Source organism: Theropithecus gelada, chromosome 9, assembly GCF_003255815.1.
Source record: "Theropithecus gelada isolate Dixy chromosome 9, Tgel_1.0, whole genome shotgun sequence".
Taxonomy (NCBI): Eukaryota; Metazoa; Chordata; class Mammalia; order Primates; family Cercopithecidae; genus Theropithecus; species Theropithecus gelada.
The window spans coordinates 24,212,352-24,225,930 of NC_037677.1; the positions used below are offsets into that span (position 1 = coordinate 24,212,352).

The 13,579-nt window shown below is 37.1% G+C and overlaps 1 protein-coding gene across 1 annotated transcript in view; it reads right to left on the bottom strand.

The window, feature by feature from the left end:
• GPR158 (G protein-coupled receptor 158) overlaps positions 1-13,579 on the bottom strand; it is a 426,327-nt gene that overhangs the window by 7,450 nt on the left and 405,298 nt on the right. The window contains exons 8-9 of the mRNA XM_025397555.1: positions 5,615-5,753; positions 163-268 (exon numbers count right to left, since the gene is read on the bottom strand). Of these exons, the coding sequence (XP_025253340.1) occupies positions 163-268; positions 5,615-5,753 (245 nt within the window). The remainder of the gene's footprint in view (positions 1-162; positions 269-5,614; positions 5,754-13,579) is intronic.

The window sequence follows — 13,579 nt, forward strand, 5'->3', positions numbered from 1 at the left end:
CGAAAAGAAAACAGACAGCCAGTTTCCTGAGGAGGGAGCTTTAAAACTGTTTTAAATGTTAAGCAAATTTCCATACCTCCCTTTGCCTACAGGATAAACAAACTCCATGTTCATTTAAAATAAGTTTTGCAAAAAAAAAAAAAAGTAATATCAGAAGAATACCTTTGGAATCAAAAGCAACCCGATGGTGACTGTCACAGTCAAATGAGTATGTGCAAAATACAGCATCAACATCCAATCAGACTGAAGTCTCGAGGCAAGAACAAATCTGAAATGAGAATTCATTGAGTTTAACAATCCAAGATTAGGATTCTACTTAAAACACTAGGATTACTTGGAAACTCTTTTTTCCTCATTGTATTAAAAAAAGAGGAAATTGTATTACTGTTTCTATGGCATATATTTTCATCTCAGAAGAATAAAGTCTAAGCTTAATTTGATGCATAAGATATGAACCCTTTATTATTTATGATTTTAGATTAACAACAGTAAGAAAGGCAGCATAATTCCCAAGATTATTATTTTGTATGCAAAGTGGCCTCTGAAAATCAAAGTGGAAATATATGTAAATTCAAAAGAGGAGTAGACTACAAACTTATAATACAAATTTGCAGAGTTATGAGTTCTAATGTTCTTAGAACTCATAATTTGCCTACAAAACATCAATGTTTAAAAAGAGTTATAATTAAGAAAAAAGGTGGACAATTATCTTTGTGACTAATCCAACGATTCAAATGATAAAACAATGAATAAAACCACTTAATGAAACATACTAATGGTTTGTAAAATGTACCCTTTAAAATAAATTGTTCCAAATTATCAAACTGTCTAAAATTTAAAATGCAGTATTTAAAAATCTTATCTTACTGAGAAATTTATAAAGTTGTGTTCCAGTATGCCTCTGCAGGAAAAATGGTGAGAAATTCAGTACTAAGGTTTTCTCTAGTAATTTGGGAATATTTTCATAGATTAATAGGTGTATGTACACAGTTCATGTTCTAAGGATTCACCCTTACGCAGAAACCAGGGGTTGCTTTTATAAAGGTCTTATCCATTCTTTATCCATGAAAGCAAAATATGACATTTTGCCACCTGAAATCAGAGAATTACAATTTTGTTTTACATCATCAAATTTGCAAAGTTAACATCCTAAGAAAATGCCCATATTATAATCACAAAACAAACATATATTAATGGCTAAAATGGGAAGAAACTAACTTTTATATCTTCATTCTACCATATTAATGACAAATTTACTAAGTAAATTATCATTAATGTTTAAAATTGTCATCAAGAGGATTTCTTTCTCATTTTCACCTCCATGCTGCTCCCTTAAGGATATCAAGCTAAAATGGAAGCTCAGGAGTTACCCAAAATGGAGAATTGTTTTCCCTTGTGTCTAGAGATGCAAACCAAATAGGCTTGTAACATACATAAAGTATAGGGCACTCATCACAATAGCTCACATTTCATTAAATAGGGATAGGGCTTTCTGGCTAACCATCTTCTCTAACTTCTTTGTGAGAAAAGTGTGACCATACACATACCTTGAATATGACTGCAAAACTGAACCAGTTTTGACAAAAGTTTCTGAAAAGACTTTTGACACAGTCTGTTTTCCTGGGTCAGGTTTTTTTTTGTTTGTTTTTTGTTTTAAGCATTGAAATACGATCATTATACTTAGTAATAAGTAACAGTCGCTGAGGCATATAAGGGATATAACACTCTGGAAAAATAATGCAAATACAGTCTGTTGGGGGTCATTCCAGTATTGGAGCAGAAAGTTACATTAAAGGAGACAAATTCATAAAAGGATCCTCATGTACTGAGAATTCCATCTTAAATGCAAACCAAATACACTTTAAGCTAGCATGACAATATCTAGAAGGACAAATGCTTGCACATAATTTAAAATACTGAACCTTCAAAAAACCACCAACTGTTAAATATACAGACATCACTCCCAAATTAATCAGTTTTAAATTACTGCCATGTTTTTAAGGTTGTAATTCCGACTAGAAATATTTTGAGAAAAACTGGGTTTTGCGGTAATTTTAAAGCTTTATTTTTTCAAGAGTATTTCATCTTTTAAAAAATAGGTCTAAAAGCCAGGAGCATAAAATATTTGAAAATTGAGGTTAAAAATAAACACACTTTTAAAAGTCTTGTACTTTCTCACAGGTTTGCTTTATGCTTAGCACTAAAAATAATAAGGGATTATAACAGGCTAGGTAAAGCGCCTCTGAGTTATTTATCCTTTTAGACTTATTTCTTTGTTATTAGTCTATTTTTGTGCAATTTGACAATTTGGTATGAATGAAGGTAAATCTATATATAATGTGTGGTCATAGTTTTTAACTTATATATGTGTATATACATATATACATACAAACAATTTTATATTTTAAGCATATAAGAAAGAACACATGCTATATTGATAGAGAATATATTTTTCAATGTTGGAAGTCTTATATTATTCCATTCAAGAAAAAAATTACCAAGATGGATATAGCTGATTTAAATTATTATGTTATTGCTGCTTATTCTTGGACTTTAAAAATATTTGAACGATCACATATATAAATTCAGTCCATATGTAAATAAGACATTGTACATACTTGATTTATTATTGCCTGTTACTTTTTCCCTATCAATTCCCTCAAAATCAGGGTTATGCAGATTTACTGTGTTAAACTATAATTCCATTCCTTCATCCTCTAGAGACATATAAATTAAATTTCTGAGAGTAGCTAATATATGCTATGATTCTTTATAGTCAATGTACCACAGTCTGATCCAATCTAGTCTAGGCAGAAAGATATAGTAGGTCAAATTTGGAACTTAAAACATAGGGCTTCTTCAGGTTTATTTAAGCTTGCTAAAAAATCAAAGCCTATCAAGCTAGTTACTGCTACCAACGGAAGTTCTCACTTTTCAAAAATAACAAGGGTCCACACAGTTGTCTGTAAGAAAATTGATCTTGCAAGTACGTCATGTCTACTCAACACCAAATTTACTAGGTTCAACATGGAGCATTCAATCAGAGCATGTGTCTGTAAGAACCAAGCTCATGTTCATGTGATTCCGGCTGGGCCAGTGGGTTGCTTAGGGCTCTGTAGGAAAGATTTAAACCAAAGTAGTAAAGCTGTTTTCAATCAGTATTTAACGTGTACTTCCTGTCACCTTGAATCAGTAGTAAAACAGTATTTTCTGAAGTGGGGATGCTGTTATCAAATGTCAAGTGAGGTTTAGGGGGATTCCATGGTCAATTAAGTTTGCAAAATGCTAGTTAAATAGGTTTTCTTACAGCAGGACTTCTCAGCATGCTAACTTGCATAGTGACACTGAAAAGGAGACTATAAAGTGCAATGTATCATAAATATGCAAACACACATAAACATCTAAAAGTGATATACTAAGATGTCAACAGTGATTATCTTTGGGTAGTGTGATTGGGGAGTTTACTTTTTCTTTATCGTTTTATGATTTTTCTTTAACAAACATCTGTTTTTTTTCTGAGATGGAGTCTTGCTCTGTCACCCATGCTGGAGTGCAGTGGCACAATCTCCACTCACCACAACCTCCGCCTCCTGGGTTCACGCCATTCTCCTGCCTCAGCCTCCCAAGTAGCTGAGACTACCAGTGCCCGCCACCACGCCCGGCTAATTTTTTGTATTTTTAGTAGACAGGGTTTCACCATGTTAGCCAGGATGGTCTTGATTTCCTGACCTCGTGATCCACCCACCTCAGCCTCCCAAAGTGCTGGGATTACAGGCGTGAGCCACTGGGCTCAGCCTAAACTTTTAAAAGATTCATTTAAGGATAGTTTACCATCCCTACTCCTGAAAGAACCTGGGTCAGTTTAGAGTTTGACATCTATTGAGAAAAGAAATTTAATGATGAGAACTGAACAGAGTCAGCTTTAAGGAATAAAAGGATATTTAGATATTAAACCTGTAAACAGATTTAAGTACTTGGACAATTTCTTTCTTAAAAAAAATCCAGCAGTTTATTAAAAGGCTGGTGGACAACCTTCTGCACTACATAAGCACACTTTGACCATAGAAGACATTTAAACTCATCTCTGAGAAGCCGCCTTACTGGTTTATAACGCTTTAGTTGATTTGTTAACATTTAACTTGTAACTGGTTGCAGAAAAGCATGTTTGTTGTATCATGAAATACTCTGCAAATAAGCAAAAAAGTAGCTTTTCTTGGAAGAAAGTCTGGGGAAAATGGCAAGGCTGATTGAGCTCTGGCATCAGGAGGAGACGTTCTATGGCACTCAAGATACTGTCGACTGAGGGCATCCTCTCTTAGGTCCTGAAACTCCAGTCTGAGTAGCTGAAAAACCATTTCTTACTTTGCTTATTTAAAATCTTATATTTCCATTGTTATCTTTCCTTCCTTTTCTAACGTCTTTCTTTCTCCTCTCTCTTGAGAGAGAGGGCAAGACAAAGCAAAGAGGCCAGTTCTCTAGATTCCTGGCCTCTTGATGGAGTTTCCAGTGTTGTCAGACCATAGATACCGCCTTTTCTTATTTAAGAGTTTTAAAAGTGTAGGCAGTAACTGTGGTCCACTGCTGTCTGGCAATGTCTCTTTCTAATGATGCAAGACCACATCTTCTGATTGTTGACTAAAGTCAGAGAGGATAGGCATCCTACAGAACTCCCCCAGGCCCACAGCCTCCTCCTCCCACCCCCTCTTCCATTCTCACTGATCTCCAGGGGAGTCTGAAGGCCAAAAATGGAACAGAAACCAAAGAAATATTTGTCTCTGGACTCAGAGACAAATATTCAACATTTCTAATTTTCTTAAGTGTGTCCTGACTTTCCATATCTGTCAAGCAATTGAATGACATCTTTTTGTTGCTTTTTAAATGACAGAATTCCTTCTTACAGTTCTGCCCTGAGAGTTCATTTCATTTTCAAATATGAATCAGGGACACATTTTCAGAAGATAAGTCATATATGTTTCATTTTGTTCACTTCATGATAAGCCACTGTCTTCCTCCTCTGTTCTTATCTGCTAAAGAGAAACCTGGGATGATCACAAAATAGAGGACCAAGCCATACGTTCTTATCCCAGAAATTCATTACTAGAATGTGTGACAGTGACAAAGCCCATTGCACATGATAATCTAGTCATCAGATTGAAGTAGTTTTTGTGTTTTGAATTCCACAGAATTCATACATATAAGTTGTCTATATGAATACTGAGATTTTGAAAATATAAACCAGCCCATTAAACACGAATGAAAACATAGATGAGTTAACTGTATCTGCTTTACAATGTATGCACATACTGCATTATATCTTCATAACGAAAAGTGCTACATATTATAAACAATACTCCATTATACTTCCATAAGTGGCTTAAGATAGTACAATAACATTGAGTTAACCTTCAAAATAGAAGGCAATAAACAACACAGCAGAAGGAACTAACAACAGCTTTAAAAACAAACTATTCATTTTCCATATCTATAAAAGAAATTAGTCAACTTATAAAATGCTATCTTTCCTAAGTCTTTCTATTATGCATCTTATCTAATTTTGCTATTTAAAATGCAACATATCAGAAAAATGTATTTACTAGCTCTACAGATCACTTGCCTAATTGTATGGAATATAGCAGAGATGATGAGCTCATTGTGAACTGCAACAGCCATATAGCGGGGCTCATGGAATGCCGATGGGACTGTCCGCACTGCATAGCAGAGATAAACACCCCACAAGAGGAATAAAAATTCAGCTGTGAAAATAACAAACAATTTTCATCAGTTTTACAGGTGAAGAAAAAATAAAATTATTTTTGTCTATTATTAAACGTAAGTTTTTTAGAAATAGATGGGTTAGAAAGTCTTATTCACATATAAATACAAATGCCATATATTTTTAAATTTCATTCAGTTTATTGAATATTTTTCAAAGGTACACTTTGTTGTTATTGCATTTCATTTAAATGTATACTTTGTTGTAATAGCATTCAGAATCTTCTAATTTTTTGCTAATACCTTGCTTTTTCCTAAAACCATTATAAAATAGATTTTCATATCCCCAGCCTAAGTTTAGGATGCTCGTGGAACACTCAGGTCACAATAAAGTTACTAAGGCAACAACAACAAAATTTTAGAACATGTTTATACGTAGCTTCTAGAAATTTAAGTTCTAACTGCACTAAGCCCAGTACAAGTAAAGATACCATTGCCAGCTATGTGAGAACACAGGTTGCTAAACATTCAGTGGCATATTTTATAAATAAAACCTTGTTTTGTCACACACGACAGAAATCATGTCTTCTGTGGGTTGAGTGTGGAAAGGTTTAGTAAAATTCACAATCGCCTTGTTTGATCACTGAAGTCAAAAGAGATGAGCACAGTGTAGCAGCTAAGAATGAATCCTAACTCTGGCTCTATCCTTAAATAACTTTGCACAATCTTAGACAATTTACTTAACCTCTCTGGTCAATTTCTTCATCTGGAAAATGAGGATAATAAAAGTATGTATTTCATGTGATTATGTGCTAATTAAATCAAATAATGCATATAAAGCACTTAACATAGTTTCTGACATGTAGTAATTGTTAAATAAATGTTTTTTATTATTAAACGTTTCATTTGACACTTTTCCCAAACTAAATATTGCTATTTCATCTCATTTTGAGTGATAATCTATACAACCCATTTTATCTGTCTTAGTGATATGAACTTTCTGGAAGATAATGTCTAATAAGAAAGTTCTAATTTGGAGAAAACATTTCATCAAATGCATTATCTAGATGGAACTTTCTTGTCAACAGAAACATTGATATCCACTGAAATCATGGATCATCCATCCAAAAACTAAGGTGTTTTCCTTGCCAAAGTTTCAGTATATTTCAATCAGCATTTAAACAGTAGGTAGGGCCTTAATTATTCAAAATCCCTTAAATAAACAAATGTCTCAGGAGCTACTCTAAAACCCTGATGTAGCCAGAAGACAAAGAAAAAAATTAATGTCACTCCAAACTCTCCATGAGATCTAGTGTAGGTCTGTCTTATTCAGCATGGTGGACTTTGGCCATACTATGAATGTTTCCAGCCAAGTTTTATTGGATCGAGAAAAGGGAATTGGGTAACTCTGAGATTTTCTCTTTTTTTCCGTTTTTTTTTTTTTTTTTTTTAACTTTTTTAATGCTCCTTTTATTTTTTTTTTATTTTTATTTCTTTAAGGTAAAGACTTTTTTTTTTTTTTAAATTATACTTTAAGTTCTAGGGTACATGTGCACAACGTGCAGGTTTGTTTCATATGTATACATGTGCCCTGTTGGTGTGCTGCACCCATTAACTTGTCATTTACATTAGGTATATCTCCTAATGCTATCCCTCCCCACTACCCCCACCCCACAACAGGCCCCAGTGTGTGATGTGCCCCTTCCTGTGTCCAAGTGTTCTCATTGTTCAATTCCCACCTATGAGTGAGAACATGCGGTGTTTGGTTTTCTGTTCTTGTGATAGTTTGCTGAGAATGATGGTTTCCAGCTTCATCCATGTCCCTTAAAAGGACATGAACTCATCCTTTTCTATGGTTGCATAGTATTCCATGGTGTATATGTGCCACATTTTCTTAATCCAGTCTATCACTGATGGACATTTGGGATGGTTCCAAGTCTTTGCTATTGTGAATAGTGCCACAATAAACACACGTGTGCATGTGTCTTTATAGCAGCATAACTTATAATCCTTTGGATATATACCCAGTAATGGGATGGCTGGGTCAAATGGTATTTCTAGTTCTAGATCCTTGAGGATTCGCCACACTGTCTTCCACCACAATGGTTGAACTAGTTTACAGTCCTACCAACAGTGTAAAAGTGTTCCTATTTCTCCACATCCTCTCCAGCACCTGTTGTTTCCTGACTTTTTAATGATTGCCATTCTAACTGGTGTGAGATGGTAATCTCATTGTGGTTTTGTTTTGCATTTCTCTGATGGCCAGTGACGATGAGCAGTTTTTCACATGTCTGTTGGTTGCATAAACGTCTTTTTTTGAGAAGTGTCTGTTCATATCCTTTGCCCACTTTTTGATGGAGTTGTTTTTTTCTTGTAAATTTGTTTGAGTTCTTTGTAGATTCTGGATATTAGCCCTTTGTCAGATGAGTAGATTGCATAAATTTTCTCCCATTCTGTAGGTTGCCTGTTCACTCTGATGGTAGTTTCTTTCACTGTGGAGAAGCTCTTTAGTTTAATTAGATCCCATTTGTCAATTTTGGCTTTTGTTGCCATTGTTTTTGGTGTGTTAGATGTGAAGTCCTTGCCCATGCCTATGTCCTGAATGGTATTGCCTAGGTTTTCTTCTAGGGTTTTTATGGTTTTAGGTCTAACATTTAAGTCTCTAGTCCATCTTGAATTAATTTTTGTATAAGGAGTAAGGAAGGGATCCAACTTCAGCTTTCCACAGGTGACTAGCCAGTTTTGCCAGCACCATTTATTAAATAGGGAATCCTTTCCCCATTTCTTGTTTTTTGTCAGGTTCATCAAACATCAGATGGTTGCAGATGTGTGGTATTATTTCTGAGGGCTCTGTTCTGTTCCATTGGTCTATATCTCTGTTTTGGTAACAGTACCATGCTTTTTTGGTTACAGTAGCCTTGTAGTATACTTTGAAGTCAGGTAGCATGATGCCTCCAGCTTTGTTCTTTTTGCTTAGGATTGTCTTGGCAATGTGGGCTCTTTTTTGGTTCCATATGAACTTTAAAGTAGCTTTTTCCAATTCTGTGAAGAAAGTCGTTGGTAGCTTGATGGGGATGGCATTGAATATATAAATTGATAAATTACCTTGGGCAGTATGGCTATTTTCACAATATTGATTCTTTCTATCCATGAGTATGGAATGTTCTTCCATTTGTTTGTGTCCTCTTTTATTTCATTGAGCAGTGGTTTGTAGTTCTCCTTGAAGAGGTTCTTCGCATCCCTTGTTGGATTCCTAGATATTTTATTTTCTTTGAAGAAATTGTGAATGGGAGTTCACTCATGATTTGGCTCCCTGTTTGTGTGTTGTTGGTGTATAAGAATGCTTGCGATTTTTGCACATTGATTTTGTATCCTGAGATTTTGTTGAAGTTGCTTATCAGCTCAAGGAGATGTGGGGCTGAGATGATGGGGTTGTCTAAATATACAATCATGTCATCTGCAAACAGGGACAATTTGACTTCTTCTTTTCCTAATTGAGTACCCTTTATTTCTTTCTCTTGCCTGATTGCCCTGGCCAGAACTTCCAACACTATGTTGAATAGGAGTGGTGAGAGAGGGCATCCCTGTCTTGTGCCAGTTATCAAAGGGAATGCCTCCAGTTTTTGCCCATTCAGTATGATATTGGCTGTGTGTTTGTCATAAATAGCTCCTATTATTTTGAGATACGTTCCAACAATACCGAATTTATTGAAGGTTTTTAGCATGAACGACTGTTGAATTTTGTCAAAGCCTTTTCTGCATCTATTGAGATAATCATATGGTTTTTGTCTTTGGTTCTGTTTATATGCTGGATTATGTTTATTGATTTGCATATATTGAACCAGCCTTGCATCCCAGGGATGAAGCCCACTTGATCATGGTGGATAAGCTTTTTGATGTGCTGCTGAATCCGGTTTGCCAGTATTTTATTGAGGATTTTGCATCGATGTTCATCAGGGATATTGGTCTAAAATTTTGTTTTTTTGTTGTGTCTCTGCCAGGCTTTGGTATCAGGATGATGTTGGCCTCATAAAATGAGTTAGGGAGGATTCCCTCTTTTTCTATTGATTAGAAAAGTTTCAGAAGGAATGGTGCCAGCTCCTCCTTGTACCTCTGGTGGAATTGGACTGTGAGTCCGTCTGGTCCTGGACTTTTTTTGGTTGGTAGGCTATTAATTTTTGCCTCAATTTCAGAGCCTGTTACTGGTCTGTTCAGGGATTCAACTTCTTCCTGGTTTAGTCTTGGGAAGGTATATGTGTCCAGGAATTTATCTATTTCTTCTAGATTTTCTAGTTTATTTGTTTAGAGGTGTTATAATATTCTCTGATGGTAGTTTGTATTTCTGTGGGGTGAGTGGTGATATCCCCTTTATCATTTTTTATTACATCTATTTGATTCTTTTCTATTTTCTTCTTTATTAGTCTTGCTAGTGGTCTATCAATTTTGTTGATCTTTTCAAAACAACAGCTCCTGGATTCATTGATTTTTTTGAAGGTTTTTTTGTGTCTCCTTCAGTTCTGCTCTGATCTTAGTTATGTCTTGCCTTCTGCTAGCTTTTGAGTATGTTTTTTTGCTCTTGCTTCTCTAGTTCTTTTAATTGTGATGTTAGGGTGTCAGTTTTAGATCTTTCCTGCTTTCTCTTGTGGGCATTTAGTGCTATAAATTTCCCTCTACACACTTTTTTAAATGTGTCCCAGAGATTCTGGTATGTTGTATCTTTGTTCTCATTGGTTTCAAAGAACATCTTTATTTCTGCCTTCATTTCGTTATGTACCCAGTAGTCATTCAGGAGCAGGTTGTTCAGTTTCCATGTAGTTGAGCAGTTTTGAGTGGGTTTCTTAATCCAGAGTTCTAGTTTGATTGCACTGTGGTCTGAGAGACAGTTTGTTATAATTTCTGCTCTTTTACATTTGCTGAGGAGTGCTTTACTTCCAACTATGTGTTCAATTTTGGAATAAGTGTGATGTGGTGCTGAGTAGAATGTATATTCTGTTGATTTGGGGTGGAGAGTTCTGTAGATGTCTATTAGGTCTGCTTGCTGCAGAGATGAGTTCAATTCCTGGATATCCTTGTTAACTTTCTGTCTCGTTGATCTGTCTAATGTTGACAGTGGGGTGTTGAAGTCTCCCATTATTATTGTATGGGAGTCTAAGTCTCTTTGTAAGTCTCTAAGGACTTGCTTTATGAATCTGGGTGCTCCTGTATTGGGTGCACATATATTTGGCATAGTTAGCTCTTCTTGTTGAATTGATCCCTTTACCATTATGTAATGGCCTTCTTTGTCTCTTTTGATCTTTGTTGGTTTAAAGTCTGCTTTATCAGAGACTAGGATTGCAACCCCTGCCATTTTTTTGTTTTCCATTTGCTTGGTAGATCTTCCTCCATCCCTTTATTTTGAGCCTATGTGTGTCTCTGCGTGTGAGATGGGTCTTCTGAATACAGCACACTGATGGGGCTTGACTCTTTATCCAATTTGCCAGTCTGTGTCTTTTAATTGGAGCATTTAGCCCATTTACATTTAAGGTTAATATTGTTATGTGTGAATTTGATCCTGTCATTATGATGTTAGCTAGTTATTTTGCTTGCTAGTTGATGCAGTTTCTTCTTAGCATTGATGGTCTTTACAATTTGGCATGTTTTTGCAGTGGCTGATACTGGTTGTTCCTTTCCATGTTTAGTGCTTCCTTCAGGAGCTCTTGTAGGGCAGGCCTGGTGGTGACAAAATCTCTCAGCATTTGCTTGTCTGTAAAGGATTTTCTTTCTCCTTCACTTATGAAACTTAGTTTGGCTGGATATGAAATTCTGGGTTGAAAATTCTTTTCTTTAAGAATGTTGAATATTGGCTCCCACTCTCTTCTGGCTTGTAGAGTTTCTGCCGAGAGATGTGCCGTTAGTCAGGTCGGGTTACCCACAAAGGGAAGCCCATCATTCTCTTTGGCTTTCCTTAACATTTTTTCCTTTGTTTCAACTTTGGTGAATCTGACAGTTATGTTTCTTGGAGTTGCCCTTCTCGAGGAGTATCTTTATGGTGTTCTCTGTATTTCCTGAATTTGAATGTTGGCCTGCCTTGCCAGGTTGGGGAAATTGTCCTGGATAATATCCTGCAGAATGTTTTCCAACTTGGTTCCATTCTCCCAGTCACTTTCAGTTACACCAATCAGACGTAGATTTGGTCTTTTCACATAGTCCCATATTTCTTGGAGGCTTTGTTCGTTTCTTTTACTCTTTTTTTCTCTAAACTTCTCTTCTTGCTTCATTTCATTCATTTGATCTTCAATCACTGACACCCTTTCTTCCAGTTGATCGAATTAGTTACTGAAGCTTGTGCATTTGTCACGTAGTTCTCGTGCCACGGTTTTCGCTCCAACAGGTCATTTAAGGACTTCTCTGCATTATTTATTCTAGTTAGTCATTCGTCTAATGTTTTTTCAAGGTTTTTAGCCTCTTTGTGATGGGTTCGATCTTCCTCCTCTAGCTCGGCGAAGTTTGATTGTCTGAAGTCTTCTTCTCTCAACTCGTGAAAGTCATTCTCCATCCAGCTTTGTTCCGTTGCTGGCGAGGAGCTGCGTTCCTTTGGAGGGGGAGAGGCACTCTGATTTTTTAGAATTTTCAGCTTTTCTGCTCTGTTTTCTTCCCCATCTGTGTGGTTTTATCTACCCTTGGTCTTTGATGATGGTGACATACAGATGGGGTTTTGGTGTTGATGGCTTTTCTGTTTGTTAGTTTTCCTTCTAACAGTCAGGAACCTCAGCTGCAGGTCTGTTGGGGTTTGCTGGAGGTCCACTCCAGACCCTGTTTGCCTGGGTATCAGCAGTGGAGGCTGCAGAAGAGAGAATATTGCTGAACAGCAAATGGTGCTGCCTGATTGTTCCTCTGGAAGCTTTGTCTCAGAGGGGTACCCAGCCGTGTGAGGTGTCAGTCTGCCCCTACTGGGGGGGTCCCTCCCAGTTAGGCTACTAGGGGGTCAGGGACCCACTTGAGGAGGCAGTCTGTCCGTTCTCAGATTTCATGCTCCGTGCTGGGAGAACCACTACTGTCTTCAAAGCTGTCAGACAGGGACATTTAAATCTGCAGAGGTTTCTGCTGCCTTGTGTTTGGCTATGCCTTGCCCCCAGAGGTGGAGTCTACAGAGGAAGGCAGGCCTCCTTGAGCTGGAGTGGGCTCCACCCAGTTGGAGCTTTGTGGCTACTTTGTTTACCTACTCAAGCCTCAGCAATGGCGGGCGCCCCTTCCCCAGCCTTGCTGCTGCCTTGCAGTTAGATCTCAGACTCCTGTGCTAGCAGTGAGTGAGTCTCCGTGGTTGTGGGACCCTCTGAGCCAGGCGTGGGATATAATCTCCTGGTGTGCCCTTTGCTAAGATCCTTGGAAAAGCACAGGATTAGGGTGGTGATTTTCCAGGTGCTGTGTGTCATGGTTTCCGTTGGCTAAGAAAGGGAATTCCCTTACCCCTTGCGCTTCCTGGGTGAGGCGATGCCTCGCCCTTCTTCGGTTCTCACTCGGTGGCTGCACCCACTGTCCTGTACCCAATGTCTGACATGCCCCAGTGAGATGAACCCGGTACCTCAGTTGGAAATGCAGAAATCACCCGTCTTCTGCATTGCTCACACTGGGAGCTGTAGACTGGAGCTGTTCCTATTCGGCCATCTTAACTCTGAGATTTTCATGTATAATTTCCTTTCCCAACTCTTGTATTTCTGTTCATGGAATTACTGTTGTCTTCTTTACCTAGGTTTGAAATCTCTACCTTTCATTTCTACATTTTTCTTTGAGTCATTTCTCAGATGTATTAATTCTTCTCAATGCCCACAATAACAATCTTTGCCTAAGCCCTTATCAGTTTACGTTTTGTTGAAATTTTTTTTTTCAA